The 15840-nt window shown below is 35.6% G+C and overlaps 2 protein-coding genes across 21 annotated transcripts; one reads left to right on the forward strand and one right to left on the reverse strand.

The window, feature by feature from the left end:
• The first annotated feature begins 797 nt into the window (after positions 1-797).
• LOC112734442 (protein LNK1) lies at positions 798-7487 on the forward strand. 11 transcript variants are annotated; one of them, XR_011880442.1, is made up of 9 exons: positions 832-1090; positions 2358-2476; positions 3117-3637; positions 3748-4099; positions 4816-5478; positions 5889-6037; positions 6434-6569; positions 6656-6821; positions 7145-7487. XR_011880442.1 is itself a non-coding variant. In XM_072233661.1 (9 exons), the coding sequence occupies exons 3-9, from the start codon at positions 2453-2455 to the stop codon at positions 6767-6769; spliced, it is 1953 nt and encodes a 650-aa protein (XP_072089762.1). In that variant the 5' UTR covers positions 892-1090; positions 1187-1718; positions 2358-2452; the 3' UTR covers positions 6770-7078. The 11 variants fall into 11 exon arrangements, 6 of the variants coding, with proteins under 6 accessions (XP_025639543.1, XP_025639544.1, XP_025639541.1 ...); XR_011880445.1 differs by having other exon boundaries at positions 837-1090; positions 4822-5478; XR_011880443.1 differs by lacking the exon at positions 7145-7487 and adding an exon at positions 6958-7078 and having other exon boundaries at positions 837-1090.
• Positions 7488-7727: 240 nt separating this feature from the next.
• On the reverse strand, positions 7728-13761 carry LOC112734443 (chloride conductance regulatory protein ICln). 10 transcript variants are annotated; one of them, XM_025783767.2, is made up of 9 exons: positions 13576-13761; positions 11476-11738; positions 11113-11286; positions 10887-11005; positions 10685-10799; positions 10536-10595; positions 10387-10446; positions 10199-10284; positions 7728-7978 (listed from the first exon to the last, which is right to left on the reverse strand). In XM_025783767.2, exons 3-9 carry the CDS (start codon positions 11231-11233, stop codon positions 7907-7909), a joined length of 633 nt encoding a protein of 210 aa, XP_025639552.1. In that variant the 5' UTR covers positions 11234-11286; positions 11476-11738; positions 13576-13761; the 3' UTR covers positions 7728-7906. The 10 variants fall into 10 exon arrangements, with proteins under 10 accessions (XP_025639552.1, XP_025639553.1, XP_072089765.1 ...); XM_025783768.2 differs by having other exon boundaries at positions 11113-11296; XM_072233664.1 differs by having other exon boundaries at positions 10887-11009; positions 11112-11296.
• Positions 13762-15840: the final 2079 nt, after the last annotated feature.

Genomic DNA, 15840 nt, shown 5'->3' on the forward strand with positions numbered 1-15840 from the left:
AAAATTTAAAAATATTTTAAGTAATATATAAAAATGATGTATAACTATCTTTATTAAATTATAAAAATTAATTCCACTATTTTTTTTTATTTTATTCCCTGTTATATATATATTTTTTTTTTTTACCAAAGATAGGAGACTCGAACCCGCAACCTCTTAATTGAGTATGGAGAGATTATGCCATTTGAGCTATTACTCATTGGCCCTGCTATATATATCTTGTCTACACTCTTAAAATTTTTTAAATTCATCACTGGTGTTAAAATTAATTTGCGTCACAGTGGGCTAAAACAGTTCCATTAATTTATTATACATGAATGACTGACCGCAAACTCTCTAGGTATTATCTTGACCATATCAAATCAAATTCTCGTTTGAAAGGGTGTGAGAGTTTTCATGAAATAAGGACAAAACAAAAATGATAAAAGAATAAAAAAACTCTGCAAAGGACGAAGAGGAACCTAAAAAAGAGGGAGCACCAACTTCCAACTACCAAGTGGCAAATTTCATTACACTCATCAAAATTAAAATATTCCAAAACTAAATTGATTTCAATATTTCATACATTTTTTATTTCGAAATAAGAGAAAGAACGAGCCACAAAGTGGCACGTGCGGAGCCCACTAGGAGGTCGCACAGCATTTCTACGGTGTGGACCAGGGACACGTGCCGTGATCCTAGCTAAACAACGGTGCGTGGACCAATAGGAATTCAGTAACTGATCGGATCTTAGCGCGCACCTCCCGTCCACGAACCACGAATCCTGAAATCTGCTCGATGCCACGTGTCGCCTTCTTCGCGATACTTTTTGCTTAAATTCAAAAAGCACTAAAACAAAAATAATAATATTTTATTGCTGAGTAGAAAAAATAAAAAAGAATAGCTGTGTGCTTGCTGGTGGCGTTCGACGGAAAAGAAGGCTCTGGAAGGTCCAAGGAATCAAAACTCGGCCGCTGAAACAACGCATCACAGAATCCGCACTTTCTCCTTTTATTTTTCCTGTCAGATCTCAGTTTTTCTCTGAAAATTATCATTTTCCCGCGGAATTCGGTTCTCCCGTTAGCCGGACGCTGATACAGTTCAAAGTCAGGTCTGTAATATTTTCTTTCCTTTATTTTAATTTATTTATAAATTTGTGTTTATTGTGAGTGGTTTTACTGCTGTGGATTTTGTACTTCAATTGTAGCTTAACGATACAGTTGGTGCCATGTTCGCATGGAGAGAACGTCGAAAAGGAAATTCGGAGTTTAGATTTTGTGATTTAGATTCGGAATCTATTCGGCTAGGGACAGAATTCTGCGCCCTGAATTATCTACTTTTAAAAAGAAAAAATTATAGTATCGGCTCATAAATAAGTGGAATTTTAGCGTTTTGATGTTTGATGACTCTGGTTCACCGATCAGGATCGGAAAATAGAAAAGGATCAAGGGAATTTATTTTAGGCCTTATTACCGTACAAAATTGAAGGTCTCTGATTTTGGTTTACTGGACCAATAGTCCAGTAGGGATTAGACATGGTTATTGTTCCAGGCATGTGATTGGGGATTGGGGAACATCTTTGGATCAAATGAAGCTTTCCTCCTTTCTAGAGTAAGCCCAACATCGTACTTGCTACGCGATTATGACTACTCTGGTAGGGGACCTGCAAAAAGCTCCAACGCCAATGCAATTCTTTCAATTTATGTCTATCATACCTCTTCACTGATTGGATTTTGGAGGTGTCCCTTTTATTTCTAGTGCCGCCACCTTCTCTTTATTGTTCATAGCCCCTAAGGGAATCTTTAGCTGTTATAGTTGGAAGCTGTTAAATGTATCATCATTATGATTAAGATGTGCTTGGCTGTTTATAGTTATATACTGTTATTATTATACGGAAGAGATTCTGAAATTCTCTGCAGCTAATGGGTTTTTCTGTCATAATGATTCATAAGTTGGCAATAAATAGTTTGGAATTTTCTTAAATACTTTCAGAATATGAACTCATTTAGCACTCAAAACTTGTGTATCTGTTGAAACAGAATATCCTGTGTTGTAACTTTGAGACAAGGTATGACATTGGCAATGTTTTTAAAATTTACCAGTTGAGAAACTATGTAACCCTTGTGGATTGGTGTTAGTAATCATTGGCTGCTGTAGTGATTAGGAGTGCAATTGCAAAGTTCATCTGTAAGCTGGGCTGTTATGCTAGGGTTTTATATATGTATTTCAGGTTGACGTGTTGTGTTTGTAATATTTCATGCAAAATATAATAGGATTAGAACTCAGCATGAGATTTCCTTGTCATGATCCAAATAATTTTTGTTTATTTGTCAAAACTTGCAACTGAAGCTCCTTTTTTCGCATGTTATTCATGATAGAGAAAGATCTTTGAGGACAGATCTTGGAAAAGAAACATGACACTGGATCAAGCAGTTGCTTGTTTCTTTAGTGGTGGATAGAAGATCTCAAAGGAATGTCAAACTTCTCTATGTATGAGGTACTAAACATTGCAGTTCAGTTCAAGCACCGATATTTGAAATTTTGGACACCCATAGATCACATGCCTGATTTGATTAATCTGTATATGACTGAAGTCTCTATCATTACGTATCAACCCACAAATAATTGTGAACACAAAAGTGGTCATACTTCTTCCCAGTTCAAGCTTAGATACATCTTTTTCCCTAATTCGTCACTTCCCCATACCTAACAAATTGAGAGGCTGCACCCATGTTGTCTGGTATGATATATAACTCTTTGGCTGGACAGCGAATATTAGCAATGCATTAATAAAATATTTTTATTGAAGGCAAAATGTATTTTTATCATTCGCGGAGTCAACCCCACTATGCACACACATGCATGTTGTCTGAGGTAGTTGACTTCTGAAATGATTGTCACTTGTTTCTTTTAGAAGCTTTTGATGCTATGCTTGTGAAAATAAATACTGTTACTGAAAGCAAAATATCTTTTTCCCTTCATAAACTCAAATCCCCGCACCCTGCGCAGCACAGGCATTGTCTGAAGTAGATGAATTCTGAACTCTGAAGTGATTATCACTGATTTCTTTTAATTGCTTTTGATGCCATGGAATTGCAAGTTATTTTCAAAATCTAAATACATGTTTTGTGTTACAGCTTCAAGGTAATGTGTGGGATGAATTTTGTGAAGCTGATGATCGTGTAGTGCCCAATGCTGGTGATGACCACAAGGTGCAATTTGCATTACAGGCTGAGAGTTGTAAGAAATCACTTAAAGAATTGCATAGTATCAAAAGAAGTACTGGTGTTGTGAGTAGTTATGGTCCTCAAGGTCAAGAGGAACTGTTGCCAAATCTGAGCCTGAAAGAAAGAATGCTGGAAAAGGGTTCATGGTCTCAAAAGCCTGAGGGTTTTTTTTCTTCATGTGATGGTGACTTGTGCAAAGAACTGAAAACACCGACATCTGATAATACTAGGATGTCTGATCATTTAAAGAGCAGCAATGCAGATTCTAGCAGTGTGGATGATGCTATCTTAAGAGACAAGTGTATAGTGGAGGATGATGGCCTGTCTCAGTATCAAATAAATGACATATCACAAACTGATAATGACCTCAGTTTTCTTGATAATGATGTGTGGTTGGATATAGGAAACTTTGAAGATGTTGACAGGGCATTGTAAGAAACCCCCATTTGAGAGAATTTTTCTAAATATTCCCCTTTATAAGAAATTCGAATCAATTCATCATGATCCTAGAAATATCTGAATAGCACTTTTGAAATTGCAGAAATTGTGACTTAACTTTTGGAATGGGGAGTCTCAATAATGAAGAAGAGGAGTTTTGCTGGCTCTCATCTTCACATGGAGCTGAAGGATCTGATGATGCATTAAAGTCCGACTTCAAGTTTGCCTCATCTGAGGAGAGCCCATTGAAGAGTATGTCAGATTATAATATGTCACCCAAGGAAAATATTGAAGGTCTGCCAACTAATGATCCCAACAAAAAAGCATCTCCTATTGATAAAAAACTGATGTCGCAAATGAATATTGATCATGATGCTGGACCACCTCCATTATCAGCATTTGGTGAATCAAATAGGAAGTCCACTAATACGGATAACTTGGTGCCCACTGAAAAAGTAAGTTACCCCTTTACTTGATTTCGTATTAAATTGTATAACTTGGATTCTAATTCCTGAGTTTCAAATCATGCGGTACAATTTGTTCTAGACTCCTCCATGTCACATAAGGAGAAATATATAAGCTCACATAATTCCCTCTCCAAGGAATGTGACAAAATAAGTTTTGATATTTGTCTCTGAATATTTTGAAGATCATTCATGACATTGAAATTGATTACTTAAGTGTTACACGTACATATACTACATTGGCACTAGACCTGATTCTGCTTTACATTTCACTGCTGTAATGTCCGAGAGTATTCTATAACTCAATTCAGTTTATATCTAAATATAATCAAAGATTGGTACGGAAAAGTTTCTTAGTCAATGCAACAATATTATATTCTACCACTATTGACCTGTAAAGGGCTAAAACTTTGAGACTTCAAAATTCTATAAAAATCAAAATATCTAAAACTTTTAGTCTTCAAGATGATATTATGGTCTGTTCATGTCATAAGAATTTTTTTTCCTGCTTGGAGTTGTACCTAATAATAAGAAAGGGAACTATATTTTTTCTTGGCTAATTGATTGTATTACTCTGGTTAGTAATGTAAATGTATGTTTTGTAGCAACTGGAAACTGGTCTGGCTGCGTCCTCTATTTCTTAAGATTAATGTATACTGTCTCTTAATTCATAATTGTATATGCCAGACAGCCTCATTGTATTAAAGGTGCAGGGTAAGCTGTCAAAGCCATCAGTTGGAAAGAGAAAAAATGGCTACCTAGAAAATGGTGATTCCATTCATCCCTATTCTCATATGGAGCAATATCCACATCTGAAGCAACCCTTTGGAGCATCATCCAGTGCAGTTACTTCTCAGGATAGCATCCATAAACATACACCAAACATGGATTCTGATTCTTTAGGATGTGTACAGATGCGGACTCCCTTAACTCACCGTGATTATAATCATACTCCAAGTTACACTTCCCTGCTTCCAGCTTTGTCTGGATCAAGGTCTGAACATAATAAACAACTGTCTCCTTTGGAGAGTCCTCACGGGAAACCTTTGGAGGCTGCTAGCTTGGAAACAAATGATAAGAGGGAAAAATTATATAATTGTTATGATGCACGACTGTTAAGTAGGGGTATCAAAGGTGAAAATATGGCTAGTCACATGACACCGTTTCCAAGTCCAGGTTCAGGCCAGCGGGTAGGTCATCAGTTTGAGAATGAAAATGAAGACCATAGTGAAGTTGGAGGAGTTAGCATTGGATTTTCACAAGAAATAGATTCTTCAAATGCTCAAGAAAGCCCATCCATGAGCTCAGCTTTGGATGAAATCTCACTTGAAGCAACTAGCTTTAGGCAGCTCCAACAGGTCATGGATCAGGTATTTGAATATTTTCTGATGCCGAAGTTTGTTCCTGTGTTTTGTGATAGTGTCTCCTAGGCAATGAATTAAAAATTAACATGTCATGCATTTAACTTATGGTTTGTCATGATGAAAGATTTTATCGTGTGGGTGTTAACATAGCATCCTAATTATGCTTAGCCATGTGGATGCTGGAAATATGGTGCTTATCCTATTTTCAAGTATTATAGTCTGAATTAAGTTGGTTGTTACTATGGGTGGTCAGATACGGAATATATTGAAAAAGATGGGAACAAAACTATAAAAAGGGAAGAGGGAAAAGAGAATGTCCCGTGTTGTGAATGCTAAGAAAATCTTATCTATCTACCCTTGCTGCAAGTCTTCCGCTTCATTGATTATAAACTTATAATCAATTCACTTGAATGCAGTTGGATATAAGAACTAAACTATGTATAAGGGATAGTCTGTACCGATTAGCTAAGAGTGCTGAACAAAGACATACGGATGCAAATGTGAATGGTCAACTTGGTGATGATATTGAAACCCGGAAAGCATTAATGACACAGGGTGCAGACAGGTATCACTTGCATTATTCATTCTTCATAATCAGATATGTATTTTCGTGGCACTAAACATTCACTGCATACACATTGACATGTTCCCCTAGAGTAGTTTAGTTATCTGCTCATCCTTGCACTTACCTTGTACTGTAGAGTAGTTTTTATTTTATTCATGAGAATGCTATATTGATATGTGAAAAATAAAACATTGATGAATATGGGAACTGAAATAACACTAGGTAATAGGACAATATCATTTGTAACTAATATTGAGAATAAATTTTCAGATATAATATCGTTAAAAAATATTTATAGTCCATTCTAGATTTCTAGATCTTAGCTTCTAATATGTATGGAATATTGGTGTTTTGCTGAAAATATTTAAAACTGGTATAACACCTTGCTCTATTCAGGTGTACTGGGTTCATGGATGTGGAAACTAACACAAATCCCATTGATCGATCTATAGCACACTTGCTTTTTCATAGGCCCTCAGATGCATCAATATTTCCCCGTAATGATACAACTCCTTTTAAATCGGGTTCCATGGTATGCTTTTATGAATGATTAAAATGCTTATCAAATGTTAAATGTTTGGCGCGGCCTTAGTCCTCATGTTGTGGTTTGAATAACAGATACATGGATCAGTGATCAATCCACCAGTAATGACTGAGAACCAGGTTTGCCAGGAAGGATCTTCGGGTGGAGTAGAAAAGAAGCCCTTAGCGATAACACCTAGTAAAAAGTGAAACTAGCATTGGCTATTTGGCCTTAGCCTCGTGTACAATGTTTTTCTTTCAAGTAAGTCATCGTATCGTGTACCATGTATTTATTGGAGGCTTACTCAGATCCCCTTGTTTCTTAACTGCTGATTTTTTTTTTTTTTTGTATCTGATATCATAAATACTGATGACCGATGTATAATTTCCCGATCAAGATTAGGTGGCAGATATGACAATGTAGAGTAATGCTACTTCCCCAACTTTTTTTTTGGGTTAGTTTTTTTTTAGAAAAGTGGTTAAGGATATAATTTTATTGAAAAAGCGATTTTGTTGCAAGTTGCTTCTCGATTACCAATTGGTAGTACGACTTTCCTGAATAGTGATACGATCCTTGATCTGCAGATCTGGAATATCATAGGCATATGGCACCCAAAACCTCTCCAGTCACCGCGGCCTTCAACACCGAATTAATCGGAGATTAATCAACAAATTGTTTAGTCTGGTTTAAGTCGACCTACGTTTAGATATACGGGGTTGAGCTCTATCCAACCGCACAACACTTAGATTCTTCATCTGCGCTGAGCATCATAGTTCACAACCGGAGCCTAGAGCCAAATGATTGAAAATGCATATATATATAAATTTAAATTTCGAATATTATTATGGACAAAATACTGACCTAAATCTATAAATTTAAACTTTAAAGCCTTAAGGAAATTATTTAAAGAGAAGTGTTAGGAGACCAGCAAGTTTTGTGATTTGTCGTCATTATTAATGTTTTTAATGGTGTGAAATTTAATCTAATGATATAGAATTATTCACTTTTCTCTTGATGATTAAGTGTTGGTCAAATTTAAATAAAAGTACTGATCTCCTAGACTTTCTCTTATTTAAATTAAACCAATCATCAGCCACGACTTAGCACAAATCTACTCACAATTCACCTATTCTTAGTGGTTTAGAATAAAACTAGGGGGGCTTAATATTGTTACCTGCTAACACTTTCAAAGCACTTTCATCATTCTAAACATGAAACAAAATTCATTAGTCGCGCATAATTGTCCATCAATTATCAACAGTATATAACCCCCTAATTAGATTTTCATACTAATTTACATAACATAACCAACAGTTTATATGCTATGTTCGGCTAAACACAGCCACTCAATTATGGGTGCCATCCTCATCGTGCTCCATCTCTTCTGCATCCTCAAAACGCTGATCGTTGATATGAAGCTGCAATCAATCAAACTTAATATAAATAAGGGATAATTTTGAAACAAATTTAAAATCTGGTACTGAACATGGGTTTCTTATATAACTGATCGACAATTCGCCATAACCAAATACAAAATCATCAATATGAAGCATTAAAGCCTCACAAGTCATGAGAATAGATAAGGATTCCGGTACAGAGAAACACATTACAAACCAGCATTGTGTTTATCCGCATCAATACACAAAATAGAATAAAAATATGCCCTCAACCAGTTAATAAATTGTCTGTGTAATCATTTTTGCTTCAAATTTTCAAAATAATAACAAAAAACTATATTCCAATATTTGAATTTAGAAATTAGGTTACCATGAACTTGAAAGTGTCAATAGAATGAAATTCCATAAAATAGCACTAATCATTCAAATATCCTAAAATTGTACTTATCAAAATTTTTGCAACAAAGATAGGTGGTCTACCCCTCCGAAGCACAAGCCAGTTATTGGTAAAAAATTATTTAGAGAATGGGAAGTAAAATCAGTTGGAAAACTTTCATACACTAGATGCAGTGAAGGCACTACACAATAAATAGCCACCCCCTTAAACAAGTAGAATAAAGACCAAATGATATGTGTGGCTCTCTTGTTCTTATAGCGACTGCCAACAACTTTTTCGCATCCATATCTAGCTCAGTGTCTCGAGCCTATCAAAATAAAAAGAGGAGAAAAAAACAAAAAGATTTTGCCAAACTCCTTAATATTTAATAGTCATAAAATGCAATGAATTTTACATTAATATTCAGGTCATGCCTAAGGTTCTCCTTTAATCAGAATTCAGAAAACGGTACTTGATCCAAATAGTATATAGTAACCTAATTTGTTCTAGATACTAAAAAAAGTAAGGAAACAAAACAAAACAAGATTCATGATGTTTGCAATAGCAACAAGCATTTAAACAATTTAAACACATCTGACGTCTTCCCTCCTGACCTGGTCTCTCCCTATATCACAGACCATTCAATAACTGTAACAAACCAAGAGGGACAAAATTGGGATTCAACTCCTTTTAAATTTACTTATAGAAGGAGGGGAAAACACGTAACTAATTAACAACTTCAAATTGTTGTTATTCCACATGTTTAGGAAAGTAGTTAGAATTTTGATATTATAAATAAGAAAGCTGAAAAGCTTTTAGGCAGGGAATAAGTGGAGTGACTATTTAGTGGAGAGTTTGGCCTCTCGAATGCCAAGTGAATCTTCTTTCATAACTCATTCTTCATCCTTCTTTTCTGAATAATATTTCTTGAGAGTGTCACATTGATACCTCAACCTTTCTCTACCCTAACTTCTATCTCTCACCCCTTACTACTCTAATTGTTAATTATATGCTACTGTACCTCTTGATAATCTGGAATTAGTGAGGAAACTCTTTAACAATAACCCACAGTGCTGAAGTGGCTGAACTAAGAGTGTCTTCGAATAAAGCATTTGGAGGACGAAATGTATTCTCTAAGAGGCTTTTAAATCCTTTCATTGGAAATGATGTTTGGATATTAATAGAAAGAATTTTACAACTTACAAAAGTATCTTATAGAGTAATTTTGTTTAGTTTAAATAAAGAAATTAAAATACCCCATAAGAGAGGGAATTCTCAAAATTCTTCCATTATCTCTTCCTTTAAAACTTGATGGACAACAAATTTGTTCTCAAACTTGATACATATATATCATCTTTTGTTGTTGCACAAACAAGACATTTCAGAATTACATCAATTTAGTTACACAATATTTTAAATTCTTCAAAAATTTTAAAATACTCTATCCAAACAACACACTAAAGGATTTTAGGCAAGAAAAGAATGAAGTTCTAGTTTGAATGTGTTAAAACAGAAAGCAAATGATAATTATTCCATATCAAGAGAGGAACAATTAATCTGCAAGTTTTAAAATTGATTCAAGAGACTCAGTAGATCAAGACTCAAGCATAACGCCATATAAAAGGAAAAATAAAAACAACCACCAAAATGAAAGAGAAAGCACAATTAACAAATAACCTAAAGTATCCATAACTGAATTTACAGAAACTTTGAAGGTTAGACATAAAATAGTGATAGACAACTTTTAAGTATCCATAACTGAATTTGCAGAAACTTAATCACAAGAGAAGATGCAGGATTATATGTTAGAATGTGAGACTGCACAAACAAAAGTGGATAGGGAACTATGAGGAAGAGCAACCAACCTCAAGTACTGTACGAGCTAGATCATGATGTCCATTTGACTGACCAAGAGAGTTCGCTGGATTATGAGAGATATAACCTTCTTCCTCTGGGGGAAAATGAAGATCTTTAGCAACGTAACAACTAGAACAATCTACGGGATCAAACCTTTCCAAATTTTAACAAACAAGGTAAAAAGCCCCGCATATACCTTCCTCTTCCCCTTCCATCTGATCAGCACTGAAAACCCAATCACGCTCTTCTCCTTCCTCTAAAAGAACAATATCAGCACAAACAACTCAGAAAGGAGTAAAAAGTAAAAACAGAGTATTAATAACAGTATGGGAGGTTAGCGCTAACCATCATTTGGTTCTGGATTAAGCTCTGCACACTCACAGAATACTTGAAACAAAGTATCCACTGCAAAAAATACATATAAGCAAACCCCAGAGTAACAAACTAATAATCTATCAACAAGAAAAGTACCAAAGTGTAAATTGGCAACATACATTGAGAAGGATCAGAGGGGATAAGCCTCATCTCTGTGATCCTGAATAAATCCTGTATGTCACTGGATTCAGAGTCGGAGTTTTCAGAACCATCCTCTTCAGCATTAGTGTCAATCTTCAGGAAGCGCCCTACTAGTCAGAGATTTGAAAATAACAAAACGACTAAACTGTAACACATTAATTAAGAAATGATAGGTGATACCTGGGTGTATAAACAAGGATGGGGGTAGGCATCTGGGTCTCTTGAGACGGCATGGAGGGAAATAGACAAGAAATCAACAGCATATCCCTTGGTGTTGTCTACATCGCTGAGCCATATCACTTGCCCGCAACAAACAGAGTCACCAGATTGTGATGTTTAGTAAAATTGAGTATGTAACTGTAAAAGGAAGGAAAGAGCTATGGAAAATAACAAGTGATTTAGTTACTTGGTAGTAATATAGAGTGTGCCGGAGGAGATGGGAGGGAGGTTGGCAAGCACAAGGTCCACACCACGCTGCATGTGCATGAGTTCCTCCCCATTCTCAGTGTCCAGGACAGGTTGTCCATTATTGTTTCTCTCACTGAAGTTTCTCAACCCTAAACCCATTTTGTCACCGATTCTGCGAATATCTATTGACTCTTAGAACGAACTTCAGCTTAGCTATTACGGTTGCACACGGTTAGGTCAGCTCAAGCTCACCTTTTGTTAACAGAATCATACTACAATTTCAGGAATCACACACACACAAAACACAGAAATATAAATTTATACAAAAGAAGTAAATTTATAATTAAAAAAAATGGCATACTTAAAGCGAGAACAGGAGAGGCAGCGAAGCAGATTGGGAGAACAGAGAGGAGCAGCAGAACAGAAGAGAGGCGAATGCACGGCTAGAGGAGGTGACGGCTGGCGAGCACCACGTGAAGGCGACGGCAACGGCAGAGCTCAGCGGACTGGAGTTGAATCAAGCCTTCAAGCTCAGGGGCCCGGAAGAATGGTGACGGCTGGGGCTGGAGAAGACCGGAATGGCAGGCTGGTGTCGCTGGAGGAGGATGGAGGAGATGTGGAGAACTGGATATTCACAGAACAGGAATCCTCGGGATTTAGGGGGTTTTTTTTTTATTATTATTATACTTACCATGACACATAAGGAGAAATATATAAGCTCACATAATTCCCTCTCCAAGGAATGTGACAAAATAAGTTTTGATATTGGTCTCTCAATATTTTGAAGATCATTCACATTGAAATTGATTACTTAAGTGTTACACGTATACTATATTGGCACTAGACCTGATTCTATTTTACGTTTCACTGCGGTAATGTCCAAGAGTATTCTATAACCCAATTCAGTTTATATCTAAATATAATCAAAGATTGGTACTGAAAAGTTTCTTAGTCAATGCAACAATATTATATATTCTACCACTATTGACCTGTAAAGGGCTAAAACCAAGGTTCTGAGAACCGGACCGGTCATCAAACCGTTCTAGTTATTGGTTTATTGGTTTACTTGTTTAACCGGCCCAACTGGTAGTTCAACCGAAAAAATCGTTTTAGAATAAAATAATAAATAAATTATAAATAAACATCCTAAAATATAATTATAGTCTAATATAAATCTTAAAATATTTTTGAAATTTAAAACACTACATAAAATATCATCAACCTAATCCATATGATCTTATCAAAATAAGAACTCAAAAATTAAATAGTAGAAAAACATATCTAAATATTAAATCCCAACATCATGATTTATCAATCATCAAAATCCGCAAGAACTTGTTGCAAATTTGCTTTGGTGGATTAGGATTAAGATTAGCAGCATCATTCGAAATTAATAAAAGTTTTATTAATTAAAACAAAACTAAAGACCAGCCACAGCACAATGAAAAATAAAAAAAATTATCAACATGATCATATCTAAACTCTGCCATCAACATTCAGCAACAAACAAAGCAGCAAAACCAGCAATAATTAGGAGCCAGCAACTACAAATCAAAGCAAAACCAGCAACTACAAAACAAAGAAGTATCCATTACCAGATACGAAATTAAAGACTAGCCACAGCACATTGAAAAATCAAAAAATTATCAACATGACCATATTTAAATTCTGCCGCCAACATTCAGCAACAAACAAAGAAATAAAAACAGCAGGACATTCAGCAGCAAAAACACCATTACCAACAGCATTCAGCAACAAACAGGGCATTCAACAACAAAAATTAGAACCTTGTGACTAACTATTATTCGAACTAAGTGGATTAGGATTAGCAGAATCATTTGAATTAGGAGGATTGGCAGACGAATTATTATTCAAACAGGCATTATCAGCAACTGCTGCTTGATTAATACTTTCATCCATGACTAAAATCAATAAATCATAATCCAAATTAAAAACAGCAATAGAACGGCTAGAAATCCAATAATCATCCATGAGACCATAGAACAGAATCAGTAACAAATCCATTACTCAATTTCAGAATCAGTAACAAAAGCACATATTAGAACAGAATCAGTAATATATCAGAAATCAATCACTAACTTCAGAGTTCATATTCACAAATCCCTAATTTCAGAAATTGCATATTTGAGTAATTTGAAATTTCATGAGTTTAGCCCACTAACCTTGACGGAGAGATATTATAAAAGCTAGAAATTATAAAACCAATCAGAAATATGGTTAAAGCATTTCATCAAACATGTTGAGTGCGGTAAAATTAAAACGAAATAAGAGAATCCAAAGCTTAATTTCAATGTGATAGAGAATGCAGAATGCAGACCGAAGAACGAAGAAGAAGAATTGAAGAACCAAACTTCAAGCCAAGACCCAAGAAGAATTGAAGAAATATGGAACAAAAATTGAAGAAGAAGTTCAGAGAAGATGAAGACAAGGAACCACTCACCTGGGTTCGAGAGGCCAGCGAAGACGAAGAGGACCTGGGGATGGCGGCGGCGCTGACGACCTGGGAACCGCGGCGACGACGGAGAGCTAGGGTACTGGGTACGGGGTTCCTCTTCCTTGGCTTCAGAGGGCTAGGGTTCACGAACGACCGAACGAGTGAGCTGAGAGGAATGAATGGGGGAAGAGGGGGGGGGGACGGGACGGGACGGGTGGTTCACGAACGAGTGGATCGGGTTTTTTTTAAATTAGCCAAAAACGGCGTCGTTTTAGAGGAACCGGCCGGTTACCAGTCCGGCCCAACCGGCCGGTTCAACGGTTTCCAACGATTTTCAACACAACGGTTATTAGAGGAGGATCGGATCGTTTTCATTACCGGTTTCCGGTTAAACCGGTTCGACCGGCCTATTCGATCCGATTTTTAGAACCTTGGCTAAAACTTTGAGACTTCAAAATTCTATAAAAATCAAAATATCTAAAACTTTTAGTCTTCAAGATGATATTATGGTCTATTCATGTAATAAGAAATTTTTTTCCCTGCTTGGAGTTGTACCTAATAATAAGAAAGGGAACTATATTTTTTCTTGGCTAATTGATTGTATTACTCTGGTTAGTAATGTAAATGTATGTTTTGTAGCAACTGGAAACTGGTCTGGCTGCCTCCTCTATTTCTTAAGATTAATGTATACTGTCCCTTAATTCGTAATTGTATATGCCAGAGAGACTCATTGTATTAAAGGTTCAGGATAAGCTGTCAAAGCCATCAGTTGGAAAGAGGAAAAATGTGTACCTAGAAAATGGTGATTCCATTCATCCCTATTCTCAGACGGAGCAATATCCACATCTGAAGCAACCCTTTGGAGCATCATCCAGTGCAGTTACTTCTCAGGATAGCATCCATAAACATACACCAAACATGGATTCTGATTCTTTAGGATGTGTACAGATGCGGACTCCCTTAACTCACCGAGATTATAATCATACTCCAAGTTACACTTCCCTGCTTCCAGCTTCTGGATCAATTCACTTGAATGCAGTTGGATATAAGAACTAAACTATGTATAAGGGACAGTCTGTACCGATTAGCTAAGAGTACTGAACAAAGACATACGGATGCAAATGTGAATGGTCAACTTGGTGATGATATTGAAACCCGGAAAGCATTAATGACACAGGATGCAGACAGGTATCACCTGCATTATTCATTCTTCATAATCAGATATGTATTTTCGTGGCACTAAACATTCACTGCATACACATTGACATGTTGTTCCCCTATAGTAGTTTAGTTATCTGCTCATCCTTGCACTTACCTTGTACTGTAGAGTAGTTTTTATAACACCTTGCTCTATTCAGGTGTACTGGGTTCATGGATGTGGAAACTAACACAAATCCCATTGATCGGTCTATAGCACACTTGCTTTTTCATAGGCCCTCAGATGCATCAATATTTCCCCGTAATGATACAACTCCTTTTATGAATGATTAAAATGCTTATCAAATGTTAAATGTTAAATGGGTTAAAAAAGTGGTTAAGGATATAATTTTATTGAAAAAGCGATTTTGTTTCAAGTTGCTTCTCGATTACCAATTGGTAGTACGACTTTCATGAATAGTGATAGGATCCATGATCTGCAGATCTGGAATATCATAGGCATATATGGCACCCAAAACCTCTCCAGTCACCACGGCCTTCAACACCGTATTAATCGGAGATTAATCAACAAATTGAGCTCTATCCAACCGCCACAACACTTGGATCCTTCATCTGCGCTGAGCATCATAGTTCACAACCGGAGCCTAGAGCCAAATGATTGAAAATGCATATATATATATATATATATATATATATATATATATATATATATATATATATATATATATATATATCGGTTCAAGTAGGTATCCTTTAAAAATCGTACAACATTCAGCTTTTTATTACAATAATTAAAAAAAATTAAAACAAACACAACTAAAAATTATAAATAGATTTATTGTCTTTTTAAAATTAAATACACATTCAAAATATAATCTAAAAAAACGGAAATTTAAAATTTAAATTTTAAATTTTTGTTTCAGATTTAATATATTTAATTATTAATATATTATAATTTAAATACATATCTAAAAATCAAATTATTCAAAATTCAAAATTTTGATTTTAAAAATATAAAATAAACCTTAAATTATCAAATTATTAATTAAACTCGTACAAAATACTCAAAGAAGCAGAGAAGTCACGTTTGCGCCATGTCGAAAATTCAGAGGC

The sequence above is a fragment of the Arachis hypogaea genome, chromosome 3 (genome assembly GCF_003086295.3).
Source record: "Arachis hypogaea cultivar Tifrunner chromosome 3, arahy.Tifrunner.gnm2.J5K5, whole genome shotgun sequence".
NCBI lineage: Eukaryota > Viridiplantae > Streptophyta > Magnoliopsida > Fabales > Fabaceae > Arachis > Arachis hypogaea.

Bases quoted from the DNA above. Each gene is read 5' to 3' on its own strand.
- LOC112734442 (XM_025783756.3), top strand. From the start codon at position 2,453: ATGTCAAACTTCTCTATGTATGAG. The intron at 5,479-5,888 runs GTATTTGAATAT...ACTTGAATGCAG, and splicing joins TCCAACAGGTCATGGATCAG to TTGGATATAAGAACTAAACT. The intron at 6,038-6,433 runs GTATCACTTGCA...TGCTCTATTCAG, and splicing joins ATGACACAGGGTGCAGACAG to GTGTACTGGGTTCATGGATG.
- LOC112734443 (XM_072233664.1), bottom strand. From the start codon at position 11,273: ATGGGTTTAGGGTTGAGAAACTTCAGTGAGAGAAACAATAATGGACAA. The intron at 10,596-10,684 runs GTATGTTGCCAA...TATTTTTTGCAG, and splicing joins CCCCTCTGATCCTTCTCAAT to TGGATACTTTGTTTCAAGTA. The intron at 7,979-10,198 runs GTTGGTTGCTCT...GATTGATTGCAG, and splicing joins TAGCTCGTACAGTACTTGAG to CTTCATATCAACGATCAGCG.